The sequence below is a fragment of the Lissotriton vulgaris genome, chromosome 3_1 (assembly GCF_964263255.1).
Source record: "Lissotriton vulgaris chromosome 3_1, aLisVul1.2, whole genome shotgun sequence".
NCBI lineage: Eukaryota > Metazoa > Chordata > Amphibia > Caudata > Salamandridae > Lissotriton > Lissotriton vulgaris.
This window is the reverse complement of record NC_141689.1, coordinates 340840676-340866583: the sequence shown is the minus strand read 5'-3', so window position 1 is coordinate 340866583 and position 25908 is coordinate 340840676. Positions and strand designations below refer to the sequence as shown.

The 25908-nt window shown below is 52.0% G+C and overlaps 1 protein-coding gene across 2 annotated transcripts in view; it reads left to right on the top strand.

Moving 5' to 3' along the window:
- The window catches only part of NUP155 (nucleoporin 155), an 871946-nt gene that overhangs the window by 93473 nt on the left and 752565 nt on the right, over positions 1-25908 (top strand). For both annotated transcript variants that reach the window (XM_086960546.1, XM_086960547.1), the window contains exon 5: positions 22693-22785. In XM_086960546.1, coding sequence (XP_086816672.1) covers positions 22693-22785 — 93 coding nt within the window. The remainder of the gene's footprint in view (positions 1-22692; positions 22786-25908) is intronic.

Here is a 25908-nt window from a genome sequence, read left to right as displayed (position 1 = left end):
GTTCTGTCTCATCACTAGTTCCGCATCTCTATGTATCCAGAGCCCAAGATATTTAATGGGGTCATCCTGCCACATGAGGGGGAAATCCATATGTGGGGCCATTGTGCACGCAGTAGGTGGCATCACTGCAGATTTACTCCAGTTAATGTGCAGGCCAGAGTGCCGGCCGAATTTCACATATTCTCGTAATAGCGGGGAAAGATTACTCTCAGGATCATAAAGGTATAATACCATGTCATCGGCATATAGCGATATACTTATGGGCCGCAAACGGAAACCAAGTGCAGTGTGAGCATACTTCTGGCGTACTTTACAAGCGAGGGGTTCCAGCGCAATCGAAAAGAGGATGGGGACAGCGGGCAGCCCTGTCTGGTGCCGCGCTGGATAGGTACACTATCAGAGATGTATCCGTTGACTTTAATGCGTGCCGTGGGTTTAGTGTATAGAAGAGTGATCCACGTTATTAGACGCGGGGATAGACCAATCTGACGCAGAATCGTAAACATATAAGGCCATTCCACAGAATCGAAAGCTTTGGCGGCATCCAGGAAGACCGCCACTGCCTGTAGATCTGGGTTTAGCTGGTGTAGAAGTGCAAAGATCGTGCACAAGTTATGAGTCGTGGATCTTTCAGGGATAAAGCCGGATTGATCGGGAAGGATTATGGTAGACATAAGGGGTTGTAATCTTGTGGCAATGATCTTTGCCAGTATTTTCACATCTGTGTTGATTAACGACAGAGGTCGATACGACTCCGCCTTCGTAGGGCACTTATCTGGTTTTAACAGAGCCACTATGAGCCCCTCTCCGAGCGACTGCAGGAGAATCTCATTATTATAGGCCTCATCATACATTTCAAGGAGATGTGGTATCAACATATCCGAGAATGCTTTATAAAACTCTCCGGTGAACCCATCGGGCCCGGTGATTTCCCATTTGGCAAAGCTTTAATGGCCAATAATGTTTCCTCCTCTGTTATTGGTTGCGCCAGGTATTCCTGGTGGGCATCTGACAGCCATGCCAATGCTATGTCCTCAATATATTTTAAAATCTCTGGCTCTATTGCTGTGTGTTGTGTAGTGTAAAATTCCCTATATGTGTCCACAAAGGTGTCCAATATCCCGGGAGTGTTCTAGTGCGTTAGTCCCTCATTATCCTCTATCTGCGTGACTTTATGTTGCCTGTGCTCTGTGCATATCTTCTGCGCCAGTATGCGTCCCGGTCGGCCTACCTCTCCCAGTCTACGCGCCCTGTGAATTTGAGACGTGTACTTCATTTCGTCATCTGCCAACTCGTTATATCGATTTACCTCGGCACGCAGGGTCCCTAGTGTGGCGGCGTTGTGAGTGGCATCATATTCAGTCTCTAGCAAGCGAATATTGTCCTTGCAGTTCTCCAACTGCGTTCGTATATCGTTCAGTATACCTGCAGAGGTACCTATACAGACTCCCCTGATTTTTGCCTTGAAGGCTTCCCACAGTGTACCTGCATTATCTACAGATTGGGCATTATGTATGAAAAACTCTTCTATTGCAGTATGTATTGCCTCTTTGTACAAGGGATCCAACAAACCTGTTGCATTGAACCGCCAGACAAAAGGAGGTGGTGCATACGTGGGGTCCTTAAATGACAGAGTAACTGGTTTATGGTCCGATAAGTTTCTGGGAAGATGCTGAATATCCTTAGCCCAGGTGGAGGCATGGTCCGTCAGCAACCAGTAGTCTAGCCTAGACCAGCTGTTATGGACAGTGGACGGGTGAGTGCTCTCCTGAAGATTGGGGTGACGCTCTCGCCATACATCATGGATCTGAAATTCCGTCATGCCACTAAGGATCGCTGAAACTGCGCTCTTATGGTGTTCAGTAGTATTGTGAGATCTATCTAACGCAGTGTCTAATGTCGTGTTTAGATCTCCCCCCCCCCCCCATATCCTTTCCAAGGGTGGCAGTTCCCGCATCTTGGATAAAAGGGTTAGGAAAAAAATCGTATCATCTGTATTAGGCCCGTAGGTTTTGATGACACCCACTTTAGTGTCCCGGAGGAGACCTGTTTCAATGACGTATCTACTTTCTGGGTCAATATGTGTTTGATCCAAGCTAAACTGTGTGCCCTTACGTATAAGGATCGACACTCCACGTACATACGAAGAGTACGTTGAAGCCCATCGCGTGTGCAGCCCATCTGTAGCCCAGTGTTTTCGCTTTGCTAGGGAGCAAATGAGTTTACTGCAGGAGCGCCAAATCCACGGAATGTCGGTCTAGATATGCAAAAACCTGCCTGATTTTTTTGGGACAATTAAGGCCTCGAATATTCCATGCATGAGTTTCAAAGGTCGCACCCCTGCCATACCAATATTTTAGTGTAAGATACATATACCATGTGCGTCATGATCATCTGTGCATTCTCCTGGATCAATAGACAAACCAATGCAGTAAGCGCTCCAACCGTAACAAACACCCCCCACCTCCCCCACCCACTTCGCCATCCCACTATTGACAAAGCCGCTGCCCGATATACACAACCTAGAACGGAAGAGGAAAAAGGAAGAGAAAACAAAAGGGAAAAACCACTACCATTCAACACACACAATCCCAGGGTGTCCACAGGACGGGGTCAAACAATGTGGGTCAATCAGGGGGGTGGCAGTTGCTCGCTATAAACCCCAGCTAGGTGAATGCTGGGGGATCAAGCCTATTCCATAAAACACATAGGGTGTCATGGTGTGCTAAGCCGCAACGTCAGACTTAAATTAGGTACAGCCATTAGTCACACTATCTTATCTGCCAGTGTCAGTTCTCAGTAGTAAACAATATAGGGCAAAGAGCAAACGTAGGGTGGGGACACCCTTAGACCGGCATTGTGCAATCCCTCATAGTACAGCTACTTAGGGAAGATCAGTTATTCAGCATCAGAAGGAAGGCCTTGCTCTGCCTGATGTCCGCGCTGTGATTTACGTCGCAAGACATGTGGATGGTTCGCCTGCAGAAACTTGAGTACTTCTTGCAGGGTGTTACAGATCGTGCTTTTCCCATCTATGATTATTTTCAGGCGTGCTGGGTAAAGCATGGCATAGGGAATGTCACTGTCTTTCAGTTTCTTTTTTACCTCCAGATATCGTTTTCTCGCCTCCTGGACCTGCGATGTGAAATCCGGATAAATAGAGCTATTCATCCCTTAATGATTTAGTGCCCCCAGCTCTCGAGCCTTTTTGAGCGCCGCATCCCTATCTCTGTAATTTAAGAGTTTAGCTATTATAGGGCGGGGTCGTGCCCCGGGCGCAGGTGGCGGCGCCAAAGTGCGATGCGCCTGCTCCACGATAAAGACTGGTGAAAAAATATCCCGGCCAAGGATGGTGGAAAGAAGAGTCTCAACAATTGTCTCCATATTACCAGTCCGTGTGGTCTCCGCCACTCCCAGAATGCGTAGATTCCAGCGCCAGGACAGCGCCTCCAAATCCTCAGTCTTCGCCGCCAAACTCTGCAGGATTTTGTCCACCTTCTTATGTTTCAGTTCGAGCTGTTGCGCAGTGTCGTCCGCATCTGATATGCGGCGCTCCGCCATATCGATGCGCTCCGTATGTTTATCCAGCCGCTGCGACATGCGGTCCACACGGTATGCTAGCGAATCTATCTTCCCCTCAATGTTGGTGAGGGTGGACTGTATAGTTGCAAACATCGCCTGGACATCCATTGTGGATTGCGCGGCAGGAGGAGATGCTTTTGTCTGGCTTCGACCGGACTGGTCAGCAGGCGTCATCAGCGTTTTTCGCTGACTGTCGAACTGCAGCCTAGGCTGGGTTTTATCCGGCTTGCCCATGGCTGCCTGCCGCAGGGGGACAACGACGAGGGGAATCCCAGGCAGAGAGCCCAGGTATGCACCAGTGACACCGCCGCCGACAAGACACAGGACGCAAAGGAGTCTGCGCTATGAGGTTTAGCACGTGGTAGGCGCTCCAGTGGTAAAGCAGAGAATAGGCCCTAAATTCGAGACCGGGCTGGTACCTGAGGGTCCTTCAGCTGTCCAGCAGGTATGATGGTCTTCCAGGGGCCACAGGCCACGGCGCACCAGATCACAGAGGTGGGCGATGTAGCGAGAGAGCAGTTGCCTGCGCCTCAATCAGTTCAGACCACCACACAGCAGTGGAACAAAGGCCCGCTCCCAAGGTGGCCAAAGGGTGACCGCTACAGCATAGTCCCCACCGCCTAGAGAGGACCTCTGGTAGAGCCAGCAGGTCAGCAAGTGTCTTGACTCCCTCGCTGCCGCCCCAACCCCGCAGCAGCCGGCAGCACCAACAGAGGAAGAGCTCCCCCGCACGGGGCAGCCGCGTCGCTCCTACCTCGGGGGTCTCTCGGCCCCGTGGAGGCCCGCTGGAGCCCCTCTGGGGGGGTGGCGGCCCACAGCAATGCCGCCGCTAGGCACAGGACGGCAGCTCCGGGAGGGCAGCCTCTCACGCATCCGCCGATGGGCGCGCAGCGTGAGCTCAGACGCCGCCACCCTCACAGCAGGCCCACTTCATTCGTCCAGAGCCCCGGGCTCGGGTAGTGGCGACGTGGTCTCGTGCGCTGGGAAGCGTACCCCTCCGATCACCGGGAGGGCTCGGGCAGGCCCGAAAACAGAGTGTAGAGGCACCGGAAGAATCTGTGGAGGACGGTAGGCTCTTCTCTCGTGCAGGTTATGCAGGGTTGTTACGGCCTCCAGCAGTCAGACACCCAGGATCATGAGAGGATTGTGGCTTGATCGGGAGAGCTCGCCTAGAGCGCGGCCATTTCCCAGCTCGGCAAGCTCCGCCCCCTAAAACCATAAATACTCATAGTACCAAGGTTAGCATTAACACATAGGAATACATTAAAAGAAAAAAAAAGCACTTTCATAGCATATCCATGTCATTATGCTAGTCCGAACTATAGCCAATCAGGTGCAAGCTCCCCTCTAGAACATTCTCCTCAGAGGCTCAGGCCCACAGATTTTCTACCGCACGTCGTGTCAAGGGAGTCTCCCTAAGCTCTGCTCAGTTTTTTCAAATTCTTTGTGGATTTCTACAGTTTTTGGGATGTCTTAAAGTAAGAAGTCTCTGTTTCGACCATGTGCTTCTTGTGGGAAATTGTGGCTCTTCTCAGAGGACCCTCACAAGAAGTGTATTTACTGCCTCTATCCAGAGCATGAGGTAGGCAATGTAAAATTTGCAGGACTTTCTCAACCAAGACCCTAAAGGACAGGGAAGGGTGTCTCCTCCTGTGGTTGCAGAGGTTGAAGGATAAGGATTCACCTCTTTCTGATGCAGAAAGCTTTGCTTCAGGTGTGTTTAGAGCGACTGCTAAGCATAGCAGTGTGCAGGACTTGCCATCTCCATTCCTAAAGAAGAGGAAGCTTCTACTCCAGAAGGCTCCTGCTGTGTCTCCAACTCTTCCTGCTATGCCTACGCCCTCAAGATCTGACTCTCAGGCGTCCATGGCTCCTTCTACACATGTTTCCACTAAAAAACATGCTAATTCGTCGACGGGAGCGCCGACGGCCTGTCCGACGACTAGATCTGCCGTCTCTCGCTCTCTGACGACGACAGTGACGACCACTTGTTCCAGCGGGTCGTCGACGGCAGCTGCGTCGACGTCGGCCGTGTTGAAGATGGTGTGTGTGAACTTCAAATCTTTCTCGTTGACGATTCCGATCTCCTCGTCGACGTCAAAAAGGGAGTCTCGTCGACGTCAAAATCTTCGTCGCCGCATTCTGTGAAGAGAGCCTCTTCGTCGGTGGGTTCTCCGTCGATGGCTGTTTTGTCGTCAGCGGATCAGTCGACGGCGGCTTCGTTGACGGCGGTGGTATCGTCGTCGACGGCTTCGTCGATGGTGGTTGTCTTGTCGAGGGGGTTACTGTCGTCGACGTCTACCTTCGCATCATTGCCTCTAGTGCCAATTTCATCATCCGGTTCTGGGACTCCTTCTGTTGACCCTCTGCTCCACCGTCGACAGGTGTCTTTGGATGAACTTCCGATTCCATGTCACTCTCGGCCTCCATCTCCTCTTTTTGCTACAGGTTCGGAACATGACTCTAGTTCGGATGAGGAGGAAGATGATAGATTTCGGGCAGCTCGAAGCCCTTCGGAGCTGGTCATAAAATGTCATGACTATGAGGACTATCAGGAAGATCATTACTTCCATGAGGAGGAACCTTCTACTCCGGTTCCCCCAGCACAAATAGCGCTCTCCCTCATTTCTAATCTCCAATACATGTTGGAGGACTATAATAGATGATTTCCACCGTCTCACCATGGATCTCCTCAGCCTACGGTGACTGCAACTAAAGCAGCTTTTTCCTCTACTGCACTGCCAGGGCCATCTGCAACATCTGCACCATCTATTCAGATTCAGGCAGCTGTTTATGAGGATGATGACGTTTGCCCAGATCGGGAAGTTTGGTAAGTTGATAATGATGATGATGGGACCATGGCGGACTGGGACAATTATCAGATTCAGACACCGTCGCCGCCCCCTTTGGGTCCAGGGGATTCCCCCCCTGTTGATATAGCTGGTTTTCACCAACTTATGGAACGAGCGGCGCTGCGCTTTAAACTCCCTATGGTTCTGAAGGATGAGGACTGTTTTCTTCATGATTTCAAGAGTCCATGCAGTGCCCATAATTAACTTTATCTGGAATTAGGGTGTCAAACTGATGCAGACGCCAAATTCTATTCTGGCGCTTCTTCCTCGTTTGGAGAAGAAATATAGGGTGCCCCAGGGTTCTCCAGCTTGCCTGGTAGCGCAGCATAAACCCATTTCCGTGATCACCCAGGCCACACAGTGCCGTTCCAGGAATCCGTCTTCTCCTATAGGACTGTGTCCCAAGGTGGGTGGCCACGAGGGGTTAGGCAGCCTGGTGCGGGGTTGTTTAGTTGCGGGTAAGACTGCAAAGGGTCCGGTTCGCAGGACCCTCCCGGAGATACGGGTGGTCCAGGTTGCAGTCATGTTGCAGGCCGCAGAGCAGGGTGTTTGTGTGGGGCTTTGTGTGTTTGTGTGGGGCTCTGTGTGTTTGTGTGGGGTTCTGTGTGTTTGTGTGGGGTTCTGTGTGTTTGTGTGGGGTTCTGTGTGTTTGTGTGGGGCTCTGTGTGTTTGTGTGGGGCTCTGTGTGTTTGTGTGGGGCTCTGTGTGTTTGTGTGAGACTCTGTGTGTGTGTGTGTGTGTGTGTGTGTGTGTGTGTGTGGGGCTCTGTGTGTGTGGAGGGGGATCTGTGTGTGTGGGGGGGCTCTGTGTGTGTGGGGGTGGGGCTCTGTGTGTGTGGGGGTGGGGATCTGTGTGTGTGGGGGTGGGGCTCTGTGTGGAGGGGGCCTGTGTGTGTGGAGGGGGCCTGTGTGTGTGGGGGGGGCTCTGTGTGTGTGTGGGGCTCTGTGTGTGTGGGGGGCTCTGTGTGTGGGGGGGGCTCTGTGTGTGTGGGGGGCTCTGTGTGTGTGGGGGGCTCTGTGTGTGTGCGGGGCTCTCTGTGTGTGTGGGGGGGCTCTGTGTGTGTGGGGGGGCTCTGTGTGTGTGGGGGGGGGGCTCTGTGTGTGTGTGGGGGGCTCTGTGTGTAGGGGGCTCTGTGTGTGTGAGGGGGCTCTGTGTGTGTGGGGGGGCTCTGTGTGTGGGGGGGGGCTCTGTGTGTGTGGGGGGGGCTCTGTGTGTGGGGGACTCTGTGTGTGTGGGGGGCTCTGTGTGTGTGTGTGGGGCTCTGTGTGTGTGGGGGGGCTCTGTGTGTGTGTGGGGCTCTGTGTGTGTGGGGGGCTCTGTGTGTGTGGGGGGCTGTGTGTGTGGGGGGGGGCTTTGTGTGTGGGGGGGGCTTTGTGTGTGTGTGGGGGGCTTTGTGTGTGTGTGGGGGGCTTTGTGTGTGTGGGGGGGGCTTTGTGTGTGTGTGGGGGGCTTTGTGTGTGTGTGGGGGGCTTTGTGTGTGTGTGGGGGGCTTTGTGTGTGTGTGGGGGGCTTTGTGTGTGGGGGGCTTTGTGTGTGTGTGTGGTGGGCTTTGTGTGTCTGGGGGGCTCTCTGTGTTTGGGGGGGGCGGCTCTCTGTGTGTGTGGGGGGCTCTCTGTGTGTGTGGGGGGCTCTGTGTGGGGGGCTCTGTGTGGGGGGCTCTGTGTGTGGGGGGCTCTGTGTGTGGGGGGCTCTCTATGTGTGGGGGGCTCTCTATGTGTGGGGGGTTCTGTGTGTGTGTGTGGGGGCTCTGTGTGTGTGTGTGGGGGCTCTCTGTGTGTGTGGGGGGCTCTCTGTGTGTGTTTGGGGGGCTCTCTGTGTGTGTGTGTGGCTCTGTGTGAGTTTGTGGCTCTGTGTGTGTGTGTGTGGCTCTGTGTGTGGCTCTGTGTGTTTATTGGGGCTCTGTGTGTGTGGGTGGGGCTCTGTGTGTGTGGGTGTGGCTCTGTGTGTGGCTCTCTGTGTGTGTGTGTGTGTGTGTGTGTGTGTGGCTCTGTATGTTGCTCGGTGTGTGTGTGGGGCTCTGTGTGTGTGGGGGGTTGTGTGTGTGTGTGGGGCTCGGTGTGTGTGTGGGGCTCGGTGTGTGTGTGTGTGTGGGGCTCGGTGTGTGTGTGTGTGTGTGGGGGGCTCGGTGTGTGTGTGAGTGGGGCTCTGTGTGTGTGGGGGGCTCGGTGTGTGTGTGGGGGGGCTCTGTGTGTGTGGGGGGCTCTGTGTGTGTGGGGGGCTCTGTGTGTGGGGGGGGGCTCTGTGTGTGGGGGGGGGGCTCTGTGTGTGGGGGGAGGGGCTCTGTGTGTGTGTGTGGGGGGGGCTCTGTGTGTAGGGGGCTCTGTGTGTGGGGGGGCTGTGTGTGTGTGTGGGGGGGGCTCTGTGTGTGGGGGGCTCTGTGTGTGTGTGTGGGGGGGCTCTGTGTGTGTGTTTGGGGGGCTCTCTGTGTGTTTGGGTGGCTCTGTGTGTGTGGGGGGGGGCTCTGTGTGTGGCTCTGTGTGTGTGTGTGTGGCTCTGTGTGTGTGTGTGGCTCTGTGTGTGGCTCTGTGTGTGTGTGGAGCTCTGTGTGTGGGTGGGGCTCTGTGTGTGTTTATTGGGGCTCTGTGTGTGTTTATTGGGGCTCTGTGTGTCTGTGTGGGGCTCTGTGTGGGGCTCTGTGTGTGGCTCTGTGTGCCTCTGTGTGTGTGTGTGGCTCTGTATGTTGCTCTGTATGTTGCTCTGTGTGGGGCTCTCTGTGTGGGGCTCTCTGTGTGGGGCTCTCTGTGTGGGGCTCTCTGTGTGGGGCTCTCTGTGTGGGGCTCTCTGTGTGGGGCTCTCTGTGTGGGGCTCTCTGTGTGGGGCTCTGTGTGGGGCTCTGTGTGGGGCTCTGTGTGTGTGTGTGTGTGTGTGGCTCTGTGTGTGTGTGTGTGGGGCTCGGTGTGTGTGTGTGTGTGGGGCTCGGTGTGTGTGTGGGTGGGGCTCGGTGTGTGTGTGGGTGGGGCTCGGTGTGTGTGTGGGTGGGGCTCGGTGTGTGTGTGGGTGGGGCTCGGTGTGTGTGTGGGTGGGGCTCGGTGTGTGTGTGGGTGGGGCTCTGTGTGTGTGTGTGGGTGGGGCTCTGTGTGTGTGTGGGTGGGGCTCGGTGTGTGTGGGGCTCTGTGTGTGGGGGGGTCTGTGTGTGTGTGGGGGGCTCTGTGTGTGGGGGGCTCTGTGTGTGGGGGGGCTGTGTGTGTGGGGGGCTGTGTGTGTGTGAGGGGGCTGTGTGTGTGGGGGGCCTGTGTGTGTGTGGGGGGCTTTGTGTGTGTGGGGGGCTTTGTGTGTGTGGGGGGCTTTGTGTGTGTGGGGGGCTTTGTGTGTGTGGAGGGCTTTGTGTGTGGGGGGGGCTTTGTGTGTGGGGGGGGCTTTGTGTGTGTGGGGGGCTTTGTGTGTGTGGGGGGGCTTTGTGTGTGTGGGGGGGCTTTGTGTGTGGGGGGGCTTTGTGTGTGGGGGGCTTTGTGTGTGTGGGGGGGCTTTGTGTGTGTGTGGGGGCTTTGTGTGTGTGGGGGGGCTTTGTGTGTGTGGGGGGGCTTTGTGTGTGTGGGGGCTCTCTGTGTGTATGGGGGGCTCTGTGTGTATGGGGGGCTCTGTGTGTGTGGGGGGCTCTCTGTGTGTGTGGGGGGCTCTCTGTGTGTGTGGGGGCGCTCTGTGTGTGTGGGGGCGCTCTGTGTGTGTGGGGGGGCTCTGTGTGTGTGGGGGGCTCTGTGTGTGTGGGGGGATGTGAGTGTGTGGGGGGCTCTGTGTGTGTGTGGGTCTCTGTGTGTGTGTGTGTGGGTCTCTGTGTGTGTGTGTGGGGGGTGCTCTCTGTGTGTGTGTGGGGGGTGCTCTCTGTGTGTGTGGGGGGCTCTGTGTGTGTGTGTGTGGGGGGGGCTCTCTGTGTGTGTTTGGGGGGCTCTCTGTGTGTGTTTGGGGGGCTCTCTGTGTGTGTGGGGCTCTGTGTGGGGCTCTGTGTGCGGCTCTGTGTGTGTGTGTGTGGCTCTGTGTGTGGATCTGTGTGTGTGTGGATCTGTGTGTGTGGGGGGCTCTCTGTGTGTGTGTGGGGCTCTCTGTGTGTGTGTGGGGCTCTCTGTGTGTGTGGGGGGCTCTCTGTGTGTGTGTGTGGGGGGCTCTGTGTGTGTGTGTGTGGGGGGGGCTCTGTGTGTGTGTGTGGGGGGGGCTCTGTGTGTGTGTGTGTGTGGGGGGGGGTCTCTGTGTGTTTGGGGGGCTCTGTGTGTGTTTGGGGGGCTCTGTGTGTGTTTGGGGGGCTCTCTGTGTGTTTGGGTGGCTCTGTGTGTGTGTGTGGGGGGGGGCTCTGTGTGTGTGTGTGTGGCTCTGTGTGTGGCTCTGTGTGTGTGTGGAGCTCTGTGTGTGGGTGGGGCTCTGTGTGTGTTTATTGGGGCTCTGTGTGTGTTTATTGGGGCTCTGTATGTCTGTGTGGGGCTCTGTGTGGGGCTCTGTGTGGCTCTGTGTGTGTGGCTCTGTATGTTGCTCGGTGTGTGTGTGGGGCTCTGTGTGGGGCTCTGTGTGGGGCTCTGTGTGGGGCTCTGTGTGGGGCTCTGTGTGGGGCTCTGTGTGGGGCTCTGTGTGGGGCTCTGTGTGGGGCTCTGTGTGGGGCTCTGTGTGGGGCTCTGTGTGGGGCTCTGTGTGGGGCTCTGTGTGGGGCTCTGTGTGTGTGTGTGTGGGGCTCTGTGTGGGGCTCTGTGTGGGGCTCGGTGTGTGTGTGGGTGGGGCTCGGTGTGTGTGTGGGTGGGGCTCGGTGTGTGTGTGGGTGGGGCTCGGTGTGTGTGTGGGTGGGGCTCGGTGTGTGTGTGGGTGGGGCTCGGTGTGTGTGTGGGTGGGGCTCGGTGTGTGTGTGGGTGGGGCTCGGTGTGTGTGTGGGTGGGGCTCGGTGTGTGTGTGGGTGGGGCTCGGTGTGTGTGTGGGTGGGGCTCGGTGTGTGTGTGTGGGTGGGGCTCGGTGTGTGTGTGTGGGTGGGGCTCTGTGTGTGTGGGTGGGTGGGGCTCTGTGTGTGGGTGGGGCTCTGTGTGGGGCTCTGTGTGTGGCTCTGTATGTTGCTCTGTGTGGGGCTCTGTGTGGGGCTCTGTGTGGGGCTCTGTGTGGGGCTCTGTGTGGGGCTCTGTGTGGGGCTCGGTGTGTGTGTGGGTGGCGCTCGGTGTGTGTGTGGGTGGGGCTCGGTGTGTGTGTGGGTGGGGCTCGGTGTGTGTGTGGGTGGGGCTCTGTGTGTGTGTGGCTCTGTGTGTGGGTGGGGCTCTGTGTGTGTGGGTGGGGCTCTGTGTGTGTGGGTGGGGCTCTGTGTGTGTGGGTGGGGCTCTGTGTGTGTGTGTGTGTGTGTGGGGGGGGGTCTGTGTGTGTGTGTGGGGGGGTCTGTATCCGCGAATACTCTCTACTACTCTAATGCTCGCAGGGCCCCCGCCACCCTCTTGGCGCACTAGATGGGGCGGACATAACCCCCCCCCCACCCACCACCCCTTCCGATAATATTGGGCTGTTCGCATGGCCCCCGGCACCCTCGTGGCGCACTAGATGGGGCGGACATAACCCCCCCCCCCCACCCACCACCCCTTCCGATAATATTGGGCTGTTCGCATGGCCCCCGGCACACTCATGGCGCACAAGATGGGGCCGACATGACCTACTCCCCCCCCCCCCCACCCACTACCCCAACCCCCCCACTCACCGCAAACACTAGCGATGATGCCGGACAACGTGGGCTCGCGAAGTGCGACTTCGTTGCCCGGATGAACAGAGCGGTGGCTACCACTCGACCCCGCTGGTGAATACCCTACCACCACCCTGTGTGGAAGGCAGAGAGCCAGGTGCCTCATGAGGGTGGGGCTCTGTGTGTGTGGGGGGGGCTCTGTGTGTGGGGGGAGAGCTCTGTGTGTGTGGGGGGGCTCTGTGTGTGGGTGGGGGGGCTCTGTGTGTGGGTGGGGGGCTCTGTGTGTGGCTCTGTGTGTGTGGGTGGCTCTGTATGTTGGTCGGTGTGTGTTTGGGGCTCTGTGTGTGGCTCTGTGTGTGTGTGGCTCTGTGTGTGTGTGGCTCTGTGTGTGTGTGGCTCTGTGTGTGTGTGGCTCTGTGTGTGTGTGTGTGGGGGGGGGCTGTGTGTGTGTGGGGCTCTGTGTGTGTGTGGGGCTCTGTGTGTGTGTGGGGCTCTGTGTGTGTGTGTGGGGGTGGGGCTCTGTGTGTGTGGGTGGGGCTCTGTGTGTGGGTGTGTGGGGGGCTCTGTGTGTGTTTGGGGCTCTGTGTGTTTGGGCTCTGTGTGTGTTTGGGCTCTGTGTGTGTTTGGGCTCTGTGTGTGTGTGTGGGGGGGTCTGTGTGTGTGTGTGGGGCTGTGTGTGTGTGGGGCTCTCTGTGTGTGGCTCTGTGTGTGTGTGGCTCTGTGTCCGCAAACACTCTCTACTACTCTAATGTTCGCAGGGCCCCCGCCACCCTCGTGGCGCACAAGATGGGGCGGACATAACCCCCCCACCCACCACCCCTTCCGATAATATTGGGCTGTTCACAGGGCTCCCGGCACCCTCGTGGCGCACAAGATGGGGCGGACATAACCCCCCCCACCCACCACCCCTTCCGATAATATTGGGCTGTTCGCAGGGTCCCCGGCACCCTCATGGCGCACAAGATGGGGCCGACATGACCCACTCCCCCCACCCCCCCACTCCAACCCCCCCCACTCACTGGAAACACTAGCGATGATGCCGGACAACGTGGGCTCGCGAAGTGTGACTTCGTTGCCCGGATGGACAGATCGACCCCGCTGGTGAATACCCTACCACCACCCTGTGTGGAAGGCAAAGAAACGGGTGCCTCGCGAGGGTGGGGCTCTGTGTTTGTGGGGAGGGCTCTGTGTGTGTTTGGGGGGGGGCTCTGTGTGTGTTTGGGGGGGGGCTCTGTGTGTGTTTGGGGGGGGCTCTGTGTGTGTTTGGGGGGGCTCTGTGTGTGTTTGGGGGGGCTCTGTGTGTGTTTGTGGGGGGGCTCTGTGTGTGTGGGGGGGCTCTGTGTGTGTGGGGGGGCTCTGTGTGTGTGGGGGGCTCTGTGTGGGTGGGGGGCTCTGTGTGGGTGGGGGGCTCTGTGTGTGGGAGGCTCTGTGTGTGTGGGGGTTGTGTGTGTGGGGGGGTTGTGTGTGTGGGGTGGCTCTGTGTGTGTGGGGTGGCTCTGTGTGTGTGGGGGGGCTCTGTGTGTGTGGGGGCTCTGTGTGTGTATGTGGGCTCTGTGTGTGTATGTGGGCTCTGTGTGTGTATGTGGGCTGTGTGTGTATGTGGGCTCTGTGTGTGTGGGGCTCTGTGTGTGTGGCGCTCTGTGTGTGTGTGTGGCGCTCTGTGTGTGTGTGTGGCGCTCTGTGTGTGGGGGGGGCTCTGTGTGTGTGGGGGGGGCTCTGTGTGTGTGGGGGGGCTCTGTGTGTGTGTGGGGGGCTCTGTGTGTGTGTGGGGGGCTCTGTGTGTGTGTGGGGGGCTCTGTGTGTGTGTCAAGTCAAGTCAATAAATTTATATAGCGCGCTACATACCCAGAGGGTCTCAAGGCGCTTGGAGAAGTGTGGGGAATTACTTCTCAAATATCCACGTTTTAAGTTGCTTTCTGAATGCTAGGTGGTTCTGAGTAAGGCGAAGGTGAGTGGGAAGTGAGTTCCAGGTTTTAGCTGCCAGGTAGGAAAAGGATCTACCTCCCATGGTGGTTTTGTTGATGCGAGGTACAGTGGCAAGGGCTTGGTTGGCGGATCGTAGCTGGCGGGAGGGGGTGTAGAAGGACAGTCTTGTGTTGAGGCATTCGGATCCGATTTCGTAGAGCGCTTTGTGTGCGTGGGTTAGGAGCCGGAAAGTAATCCTCTTATTGACGGGGAGCCAGTGGAGGTTTTTCAGGTGTCCAGAGATGTTATCTTTACGCGGGATGTCTAGTATGAGCCTGGCTGAAGCGTTCTGGATGCGTTGGAGTTTTTTCTGGAGTTTTGCGGTGGTACCGGCGTAGAGGGTGTTTCCGTAGTCCAGACGGCTCGTGACCAGAGCGTGGGTGACTGTTTTTCTAGTTTCGGTGGGGATCCAGCGAAATGTTTTTTGAGCATGCGAAGAATGTTGAAGCAAGATGAAGAAACGGCGTTGACTTGTCTGTTCATCGAGAGTGAGGAATCCAGGATGACGCCCAGGTTCCGTGCGTGGTCAGTCGGGATGGGTGCTTTTCCAAGGGCCTCTGGCCACCAAGAGTCATCCCAGGCGGAGGGGGAGGTGCCTAGGATGAGGATTTCTGTTTTGTCTGAGTTCAGTTTCAGACGGCTGTGCTTCATCCATTCGGCTACTTCTTTCATTCCTTCATGCAGGTTGGTTTTGGCGGTGTTAGGGTCTTTGGTGAGTGAGAAGATCAGTTGAGTGTCATCAGCGTAGGAGATGATGTTGAGGTTATGTTGGCGTGCGATGGCCGCGAGGGGGCTCATGTATACGTTGAAGAGGGTGGGGCTGATTGAAGATCCTTGTGGTACGCTGCAGATGACTTCAGTGGCCTCTGACTTGAATGGTGGAAGGCGGACTCTCTGGGTTCTTCTGGTGAGGAACGAGGTGATCCATTCCAGTGCTTTTCCTTGGATTCCGACGTTTCTGAGGCGTTGTAAAAGGGTGCTATGACAGACCTTGTCGAAGGCTGCGGAGAGGTCGAGGAGGATGAGGGCGACTGTGTCTCCATTGTCCAGTAGAGTTCGAATGTCGTCTGTTGCTGCGATAAGGGCGGTTTCAGTGCTGTGCTTGGCTCGGAAGCCGGATTGTGAGGAGTCAAGGGATTTGTTGGTTTCGAGGAATGCGGCGAGCTGGTTGTTGACCGCTTTCTAGATGACTTTGGTCGGGAATGGAAGGAGTGAGATAGGGCGGTAGTTTTTGAGTTCGGTGGGGTCAGCTGTGGGTTTCTTCAGGAGGGCGCTGAGTTCGGCATGTTTCCAGCATTCCGGGAAGGTTGCGGAGTTGTATAGGCATTTATATAGCGCACTACTTACCCGTAGGGTCCCAAGGCGCTTCGACCGCTGCGAAACCCTTCCTGGCTTCCCTGAGAGATGGTCCCTTAATGGGTATCTCCAGGGTGAGACCTGGCATCCCCTGCGGTCTGGTGGGGCCGTTAGTGAAGATGAGGCAAGCTAATGCCCAGAGTTGCCGAGTGTGATCGCTGATCAGAGTGGGCACCGAGGCGAGAGAATTATCGAGTCCGCTGACCCTGGTCCAGAAACCTGCCGCGCCGGGAATCGAACCCTGGTCCCGGGCCGTCCTCTGCTCTCGGGTCTGCCGCCTCTAACCAGTGAGCCACACTACTTCACTGTTGAGGGAGCAGTTGATGACGTCTCGGAGGTGCGGTGCTATAATGGAGTCTGCTTTGTTAAAGATGTGGTGAGGGCATGGGTCCGTGGGGGATCCTGAGTGGATAGAGTTCATCAGACGGATGGTGTCCTCAGTGCAGATTGGCTTCCAGTCATTGAGGATGTTCAGGGGGGGTGGGGGTCCTGCAGGGGGTTGGGTGGGTTGGTCTTCGGGTCGGTTGTCGAAGCTGTTGTGGATGTCAGCAATTTTGTTGTGGAAGAATGAGGCTAGGGAGTCGCAGAGGGCTTGAGAGGGGGTGATGTCGTTGGACTTGGCTTTGGGGTTGGTGAATTCCTTGACGATGTTGAATAATTCCTTGCTGTTGTGGGTGTTGTTATCTAGTCGGTCCTTGAAGGCGGCTTTCTTGGCATTCCGGATCAGTCGGTGGTGTATGCGGGTGGCGTTTTTGAAGGCGTCCTTGGTGCTGGTGGTTGGGTCTTTTTTCCAGGCCTTCTCCAGTGAGCGACAGAGTTTCTTGGATTTCTTAAGATCATCGTTGAACCAGGAGGCCTTCTTGCTGCCTAGTTTGATTTGTCGTTTTTTCAGTGGTGCTAGGATGTCGGCGCTGTTGAATAACCATTGGGTGAGGTTGGTGGCTGCTTGGTCTGGGTTTGAGGAGTGGGCTGGGGGGTTTTGAAGAAGCGATGAGGAGATCTGGTCGATGGTGATTTTGTTCCAGTTTCTTTGCAGAGTGGGTTGGGGGTGGTTGTTGGATGTGGGCTTGTTGTAGGTAAAGTGAACGCAGCTGTGGTCAGTCCAAAGGAGAGCTGTGGTGTGGCTGAAGGAGACATGTTTGCTGGAGGTGAAGATAGGGTCGAGTGTGTGACCTGCGATGTGGGTGGGGGAAGTGACAAGTTGTTTAAGTCCGAGGTTGGCGAGGTTGTCCAAAAGGGAGGTGGTGTTGCGGTTGTTGTTCTTTTCAAGGTGAAAGTTGAGGTCTCCCAGAAGGATGTAATCATCGGAGGGGAGCGCGTGTGGAGTGATGAAGTCCGTGATGTCTTCACTAAATTGTGCGCGGGGTCCTGGTGGCCTGTACAGGAGGGTGCCTCTGAGTGTGGTTTTGGGGTCGGTGTGGATCTGGAAGTGAAGGTGTTCAGAGTTGGCGAGATTGACGTCTGAGCTGGTTGAGATGCGGATGGATTTCTTATGGGGCTCTGTGTGTGTGTGTGTGTGGGGGGCTCTGTGTGTGTGTGTGTGTGGGGGGCTCTGTGTGTGTGTGTGTGGGGGGGGCTCTGTGTGTGTGGGGGGCTCTGTGTGTGTGGGGGGCTCTGTGTGTGTGTGTGGGGGGCTGTGTGTGTGTGTGTGGGGGGCTCTGTGTGTGTGTGGGGGGCTCTGTGTGTGTGGGGGCTCTGTGTGTGGGGGGGGCTCTGTGTGTGTGTGGGGAGGGCTCTGTGTGTGTGTGGGGGGGGCTCTGTGTGTGTGTGGGGGGCTCTGTGTGTGTGTGTGGGGGGCTGTGTGTGTGTGGGGTGCTCTGTGCGTGTGGGGGGGCTCTGTGTGTGTGTGGGGGGCTCGGTGTGTGTGGGTGGCTCTGTGTGTGTGGGTGGGTGGTGCTCTGTGTGTGTGTGGGAGGCGCTTTGTGTGTGTGTGTGGCGCTTTGTGTGTGTGTGTGGCGCTTTGTGTGTGTGTGTGTGTGGCGCTTTGTGTGTGTGGGGGGGCTCTGTGTGTGTGTGGCTCTGTGTGTTTGTGGCTCTGTGTGTGTGTGGGGCTCTCTGTGTGTGGCTCTGTGTGTGTGTGTGGGGGAAGCTCGGTGTGTGTGTGGCTCTGTGTCAGCGAATACTCTCTACTACTCTCTAATGCTCACCTATTCCCATTGTAAATGACAATACCATTTATTTATGTTTAAAAAAAATAAAAAGGAAAAAAAATGTACTGGGTAATGCCAATAGCTCTACCTTTAATAATGCCGAGACCATTGCATTGTAAATGCTTGTTTTATCATATTTCCAAGGTTCAGTTCGACCTGTAAGTAATAGTGGAGCCATATCACGCTAAGAATTGGTTAGAATTGGAACTAATTTAAAAAGGTTGATGCAAGCATCATCTTAACCCCTTCGATGCTCATGACGGAACGGTTCCGTCATGAGCATCGGTTGAGCTGTGCTCATGACTGAACCGTTCCGTCATGACCACACCCATTTCCATTAGGGGTCAGCACCGGGCGGTAAATATAGACAAATTCCAGCTAATGAACATTTATCTCAACTGGATAGTCACTTTGAAGAATAAATTGCTTTTGTTTTAAGGCGGGCCTTGTAAGAAAGTGGCTCTATATATACTGAACCAAAGTAAGGTACAGTGTGTATAGAGTCCCCACTCTCCAGAGGTATAACAGAGGTTAAAGTCAGATCTGACCTTACTCTCTAAAGTGGTAGCTTGGTCGAGCAGTAAGGCTGTATCAGAGGACCGTGTAAACTATTTGTTGTACACACTCAGTCAGCAAAAGGTTTCACACACTCAAGAACTGAACCCTAGGCCAATTGTTTTTATATCAAAAGATATAGTTGTTTTATTTTAGAACCAACAGGTATCAAAATATCCTTTTCTCAATATGAGTGACCTTTGGTAATTACTGTGCAGAGAGGCAATAGACTTGGTAAGTACAATAGTTACTGCGGTTGCAATAGGCAACACAATTCTAAACACAATTTAACATTGAGCTCAATGGGTTTTTCTATAGAAATGTAATTGATTACTTTCAGGATTACTTTGCTAACCACAGGACTGGATCCTGGATTCAGTCCCGGGACCTGAGCAGTAAACAGTTAAGTAAAAGCGTTTGTGTTACAATTGTAATTTTTAAAGGATATAAATGTATTTTCAAAGTTGACGCAGAAACTTTTCGGAGAAAAACTAGCAATGTTATCCTATGGAAGGAAATTCAAGTCACAGGTAAAGTAGGTTCTTGTTACTTTTGTAATCCAGTACTGGACTCCTAGGTCAAGCACTGGGACCTCTATCTAAGACTGTTAAGTATTTATGTTTCAGTAGTTGGGATGATTTTTAAGGAATATTTGTAATTTGCAAAAATCGACACTTAAAAGAAGTTTCAGAGAAAATCAGTCAATGGTTTCCTATGGGAGAAAATGCAGGTAACTGGTAAGTACAGTTAAGTTTACTTTTGCGGTTCAATACTGAACTAGAAAGTACAGCACTGGCTTCTCTCCTGATCCCAGGTGAGTATTTTGGATATCGTTATTCGGCTGATTTTAGAAGAATATTTTAAAGTTTCAAAAATCGACACTTTGAAGAAATTTCAGTGAAAACCAGTCAATGTTAGCCTATGGAAGGAAAGTGAGTTATCGGCTTTCAGGTGAGTACTCGACTGGTGAGGTTAAGGTTCTGGGCATAGACTCGGGGGTCTCCCAGGGTCGGAAAGGTACTGTTGTTACACCCTCAGCGGCACAGGGGAAGCCGGGTTCAGAGCGAGTGGGCCCATTCAATCCTATGGAGGGTAGGATGCCTTTGGTTGGTGGCTGCAAGCAGGCAGGCCACGCGGCGGTGGGAGTTGAGCCCCTATTCACTTACTCAGGGCAAGTGGGGAAGTATAGTAGGGTAGTAGTGGCACTTCCAGCGGCACTCGGGCTGCTGGGTGCAGGGTGCTTTTGAGCCGTCGGGCGCTCAATGTTATCCAATGGAAAAGTTACAAAGTGAACAAAGGCTGCAGGCTCGGGGAAAGAGATTTTTCAGGTGCGACCACCACTTCGAGAGGTAAGTTGGGATCTTGGAGAAGAGGTAAGTACCCCGTAGAAGGGCACAGGGAGCCGTGGGGCACTGGGTGCAGGGGTGTCTTTGGGTGTCGGGAAATCTTACCCTCGGCTGGTCACGGTTGGAGGGGCCCCTGGTTCTGAGGCTGCAGGCGTCATCTGGGTCGTCGAGGAGGGTCTTTGGGCACTGGACTTCGGGTCCCAGTCGCTGGGGGGACGTCCTCGTGGTCTTGGGTCACTCTGGCACAGGCCGGGCTCGGCGGGTACAGAGTGGACTGGATTTGCGGTTTCTGGCTGGCATCAGGGGTATGGTTGTTGGAGCAGAGCCTCTGCTCAGGGGAGTCCCAGTCTTTCAGAGGGTCAAGGCAGGTAGGTCCTCCGAGTTGTCCAAGGTTGCTGTCTGCAGGAGTTGCCGGGATTTATCAGAGGCCGGTTCCAGGGTCGACAGGCCAGTAGGGCTGGGGCCAAGTCAGTTGGTGTCGTCCTGTTAGCAGCTGCACGGTGGGTCGTCTTCTTGATCTTTCTTGTTTTCTTATCGGAATCTGAGGAAGGAAGGTTCAGGGTACCCCCTAAATACTGAATTTAGGGGCGTTACAAGTAGGGCAATGGCAAGGACGAATAGGTCCCTGTCCTTGGGTGGGTACAACCCCTAATCTGCCCCTCTCCTATGGGAGGGGGGGAGGGGCCTAGCTGTGATTGGGCAGGGCTCCCCATCTTGAAGATGGCCTTAGCCCGGGGTCATGCTTCACCTCGCCTCTCCCACCTGAGGGGTGGGGTTGGCACAGGCTTTCACACCCCCCTTCCTGACGTAGGGTTTCCCACCAGTCTTTCCGCTAGAGTGTGTGTCAAAACTGGTGGGGGCCAGTTGCTGAGTACAGCAAGTGGTCTGGAGAAGCTCACAAAGGCGGCAGGCCTTTGAAGCTTCCCCCTGCCCATCCTGGGGGAGGAGACCTAGCACCTCGCCCAGGATGTGCATTGTTGCAGGCCCAGGAGAGCAGGGGGCTCTCCACCCAGGGGTCCAGCAACATGTCTGCTGTGTGGCAGCCTCACAGACCACATGTGGATTGTAGGTTATGTTTTCAGGGGGCATCTCTAAGTTGCCCTCTGGTGCATTTTACATTAAATCCTACACTGGCATCAGTGTGGGTTTAATGTGCTGAGAAGTTTGATATCTAAGTTGTCAGTCTTCAGTGTAGCCATTATGTTGCTGTGGAGTTCGTAATGATGACCTCCCAGCACCATATACTCTTAATGGCATCACTGCATTTACAGTGCCCAGGAATGGCCCTGGGCACTGTAGGGGCACAGGGCTCGTGCACCTGTGCCCACACCTCTGGCATAGGGCACCCGGCTAGAGGGGTGACTGAGGTATGCCAGGGCAGTGGGTTTTGTGGGCATGGCACACGGGGATGTGTGCCATGTCGACTCTTTGTTTAGTACTCTACTTAGACACTCAGCCTGCAAAGGCAGTGTGTGGGTGTCAGGGTACAGGGTCTCTAAGGGTGGCACAATAAGTGATGCAGCCCTTAGGGGTCTTCTCTGGGCACCATGCCCTGGGTACCTAGGGGTACCATCTATTAGGGGCTGACAGGTGGCCAGAGATGCCAATTGGGTTTTAGTTTCAACATAGTTTTAGGGAAGGAACACAGACCCTGGGCACCTGGTTGGCAGGAGCTCAGGGCACACTCAGTGAAAGCACATCAGCAGTTCAGCAAAAAGTGAGGGCATACCAATGCAAGAAATATGGCACTTTCTCACAGGCCTAAATGGCTGAACTGGGTGGACTGGATAGAGGATAACCACAGCTGCCTTTTGATGATGTCACATCTGTTTTAGGTGAGGTAAACAGAACATGTACATTTTGAAGTAATTGTCTGGTACTTATTGTTACACTTGTTTTGCAAGATGTTCACAATACTTTTGTGTTGTTAGTTGCCTTTATCCCCTTGATCAGGAAATGGCACTAAAGAAGGCTATGAAGTGTAGTCTGTAGATCCATTACATTCCCAAAGTTGGAAATTAATTGTTGGTGCTTCTTTGTTGCTATAGTAAATATGAAAACTGCCCTGTGTTCTTTCCAGCTTCATAGGCTAAAGAACACATCCTAAATTATAAAAATGCCTATGAAAACGGTAAAATCGATATAGATTTGAAAATATTTATATTGAGATACCCATCAGAGGTTAAATCATTAATGGGAAGGTGCAGTATTTTTCTAGTTGGGTGAAGTATATGTCACCCTTTAATTGGTTTGTTAGTTAAATGTTGCACGTTTAATTTCAGACGTGGTTGTACCAGTCAATTACTTTTTATATAAAATGTCATTTAGAGTTCTTTGGGTATTTAATGGCTGCTTTTTCGGGATGGTGATGATCGAGTTGCACCAACTTAACCAGCCTCTTTGGAAATCAATAATTGCACTGCCTTATACATTTCTAGTTACCCAAGCCACTAATCAGAAGGGTACCTAGTCCCTTCCTTGTTTCGTCTTTTGAGATATTAGAGTTTCCCCATTGCCAGTTGAATGGGCTGCGTTCATCAAAGACAACCTTCTATGATCTTAATTTGATTGCTGTTCATTTACAGATGCTCTCAGTACTTATCCAGGCAGTTATGTGGAGTACCTACATCTTTAATTGCCACACGTCATTGTTTGGCCTGCCTATCAGTTGACGTAGGAATGCTACCCTTTAATTATTTTTGTCCCAATGTTGGCCTCATGAATTTATGTCCCTCGGGTGGAAACGTTGACTGTCACAGTGTTGAACTGTCTGTTATTCCCCGCCAGCCCCTCCCCAAGGAGGGATCCAGTGGGCAATCGTGTGTCTTTAGTCTACCTGCGGACTTTTTAATTGACAGCCACTGCTTATTACATTCCATTCGCCTTGTTTGTTCACTTTTTGCACATATTAATCACTTGATCAGTGTCACGTCAATTGAGCTTTGTATAACCCAACTATTGTTTGTTTTTAAGTGCCTATGCAGTATTCTTATCATTCATTGTAATACATTCACAAATTGATCCCTGTGATATTTATGTTCCTTTTGTGGTTGAAATTGAATAATTTGCTTGGTTGCAATTTATGTGTACTTTAATAAATGATAGTTGTGTTTACAAATCATCCCAAAAGAACTACTGTATGTTTTAATGTTGGATGTTTAAAGAAGCATTTACAGCACACCTGTTTAATGCAAATGTTCTTACCTGGTTATTCCAGGCACATTTTAATGTCACTGCCTATTTTTGTCTTGTGTCAGGTATTTTTCAGCCACATATACGTTACCTTCTGGTTCTGGCTACTCCTGTTGACATAGTAATCCTGGGATTGAGTTTTGCCGGTCTACAAGCAGGTAAACAGGATGCATTTTGTTTAGTATTTTCCAGTCTCTGCCATGGTCTTTTGACTTGATTTTGTATGTCCACTGTTTGCGCCTGCTCAGTAGTCTCTTCTCTAGCATTTTTGCTGGTGGCCGCTTCAACAGTTATAATGAAATAGCCAAATACCTATAGTTAAAGCATTTAGACTGCATCTTTTGGATGAAGGAGAGACAGAATATAGCAAATGGAGATCTTTCTGGCTGGTGAATTCGAGTAGAAAACTACATTTGGAGAGCTCCAAGATCGAAGAAATATTCCAGGTGAAAAAGTTAGAAAGGTTGCCATGTTAATATTATAGGGCAAGTCCATTTCTGTTCAGATAAAAATAACAGTTTGATGAAAACGGAGTGAACATTTTTGGGAAGAGCAGACTTCCACAATTGATCAAAGAGGTTTCTTTGAGGGCACAAGAGCCAGCAGCGGTCATTCACTTTTTTGCCTTAATGTAAAGAAATTACCACTCCACTACAGACTTATTATCATTACACTGTATCACTGTAGAACATAACCATGTTTGTGGTCTTATGCACATACCCAGTTAGGTCAAAGACTCGAAATACTTGTCATATCTTGCCCAGCAATGAAAGCTTAGGGAATCATAATGGCAGCTGAAGTTATGTCCGTCCACCAGTATAATTAAAAAATAAACATTTATGGTCAAATATATAGTGGTAAACAGAAAAGTGATGAGTGGGATGCTTAAATTAATCTCAGCCACTGGTAATTGCTGGGGCTGCATGCTGGTCCATCGTTTTTTTGCCCAACATGGTATTGCAGATTAGACCCAGCCATATGGAAAATAGCATTGATCCTGCTCCTGTAGTAACAGTCCAGCCTGAACTACAAAGCCTGGTTCATTCCAAACCAGAACCCAATCAACCCAAGACCAGTTTCACCCCCATTTGTGGCTCTTCAGTCAAGTGCAGCTTGGTTCCAGTGCACTGGAACCACATCTTGGCATAACCATAACACTGAAGTAAACAAAAAAGTGATGTTACTTGAGAGCATATACAAGCATCCTCATGTGGTTTGTGCAACTGTTATCCAAAATAGTACTAGTGTCTACGTTTTTATTATAGTGAGTTAACTCTGCATTTGTGTACTGTCTCAAGGTACTCTTAAGTTGTGACACAGCAACGTATTGGCTCTATGTAAAGCTAAAGAAATAGAAACTTCATTGTTGAAGTGTGTCTTGGAATCTGCTTCATCTATGGAAATGTTTAAGTACAAAATATGTCAAAGTGTTTGGTGGGGGCCAGGAGTACCTTCTATAAATTTTGGTTCATCTTATAATAGCAGCGTTTGGGGGTCTTTGGTAGTGTGGTAATGGTACAGGTAAGACTGACCAATTTTACTTCTCACTGTAAAAATTATATCTATTAAGACTGTGGAGACAGTTCAGTTTGTGTGTAGTCCTCATCATTATGAACATTTAGAAACATTGCTGACACTAAGCTTAGTCATTTTGCCTCCAATACTTCTCTACTAATTTAATCTATTCAATCTATGGCACATAATTCAATTTAATGTTTCACTTTGGATGACTTCTTCAGAACTGATGACTGGCTTGGTCTAAACCTGCTGAACTTTAACTTATAGTATACCTTTCGAGCTTTAAATTACAGTTACATTTTAGGATATTGATGCGTGGATCCCTCTTCCATTCTCATGCGTAACTAGGACATAGAAGTAAGTATAAGTTTCCCACCATAGTATTTATCCTCTTTATCCTCACTCACTACTCCATTCCTCCTGCTCTGTTTATTTAGGAATATATTCTCTGTCTAGCCAGAGAGGGTACATTATACAAAGAAGAGAGACTTTGTGAGGTCTAGATATAATCCTAAATTGCTGCACTTCAAGTTGAAAGCCATCCAATGACTAAGGCTGCAGTTAAATTGTTCAGGAATTAGAGCATGAAGTCACTTTTATTTTAGTAGCCGAAATATTCCATTATAAATCCCCTACTGCAGTGTTTCTTGACCTTTAGACTTCAGTGGACCCCCAGTTAAGTATTATTGGGATCTGGGGATGCCTACTGTATCATAACTAAACGCTGTGGACCCCAATTTAAGTAGTATAGATGAGTTGAACATCAAAACAATACTGGGAAAAGCAGAAAGAATCATTCATCAAACAAATGCAGAAATACACAGATGCTGAAATATTGCATTTAATTCACAAAGAAATAGAAGACATTAATAATTTTTGTAATTTTTTTATTTCAAATCTTTTTTATTAAGGGTTTAAAGGCCTACAAAATCAATACAAAATAAACAAGAAAGAGACAGAAAACAATGCACGATTGGATACAGAGGGTGTATTCAGACGATAATCTGTCTGGTTCACACGTGTGGGGATACAATATACATATTAGGTACACGTCAGATAATATTCTTTATATGGTTCCATACTCCTAATACACCAATGTGGTATAAGATGAGGAAAGAAGAGGATGAGAAAGGAGAAAGAAAGAAAGAAAAAGAAAAGATGAGGAATATAGATTACTGAACGCAGCAGCACCATAACAGAATATCATAGACTTGTCCATAACAACATCTAATTGGCCAACTCATGGAATCCATTGCTATACAATTGGTAGATCAAAACGGGGTGTGAAACAGTGGATAGTATCCCATACTGGCCTAAGGCGGATCGTAGCATGTCTCCCTTAAGTCAAGTGAGCTCCATAGTTTTGTATGAGGTTTCCGCCATGGTGATCAGTATAGGGCATCATTGTCAGCACCCCTCAGGGAGTTTAGCCATTCCTGCCGCATTTTGAACGATATCTCTGAGGCACTTTTCCATTTATTTAAAACTACTTTGCCTGCAAGTGTGAGCATGAGATCTAAAATGAGTCTGTCGTGTTCAGATGGCAACCTCGGGTCATTTGCTCCCAGTAGGACATATGCAAATTCTTGGGGCGGTCTAAATTGGAATATTCGTTGGATATAATTAAAGATTCTATGCCAAAGCTGCTTGAGCTTCGGGCAATAGAAGAACATGTGGGCTAGGTTGCCATCGTTGGAGTTGCAGTTCCAGCATAGAGGGTTGTCACGAAGCTGAAGTCTAAAAAGCTTTTCGGGTGTCCAAAA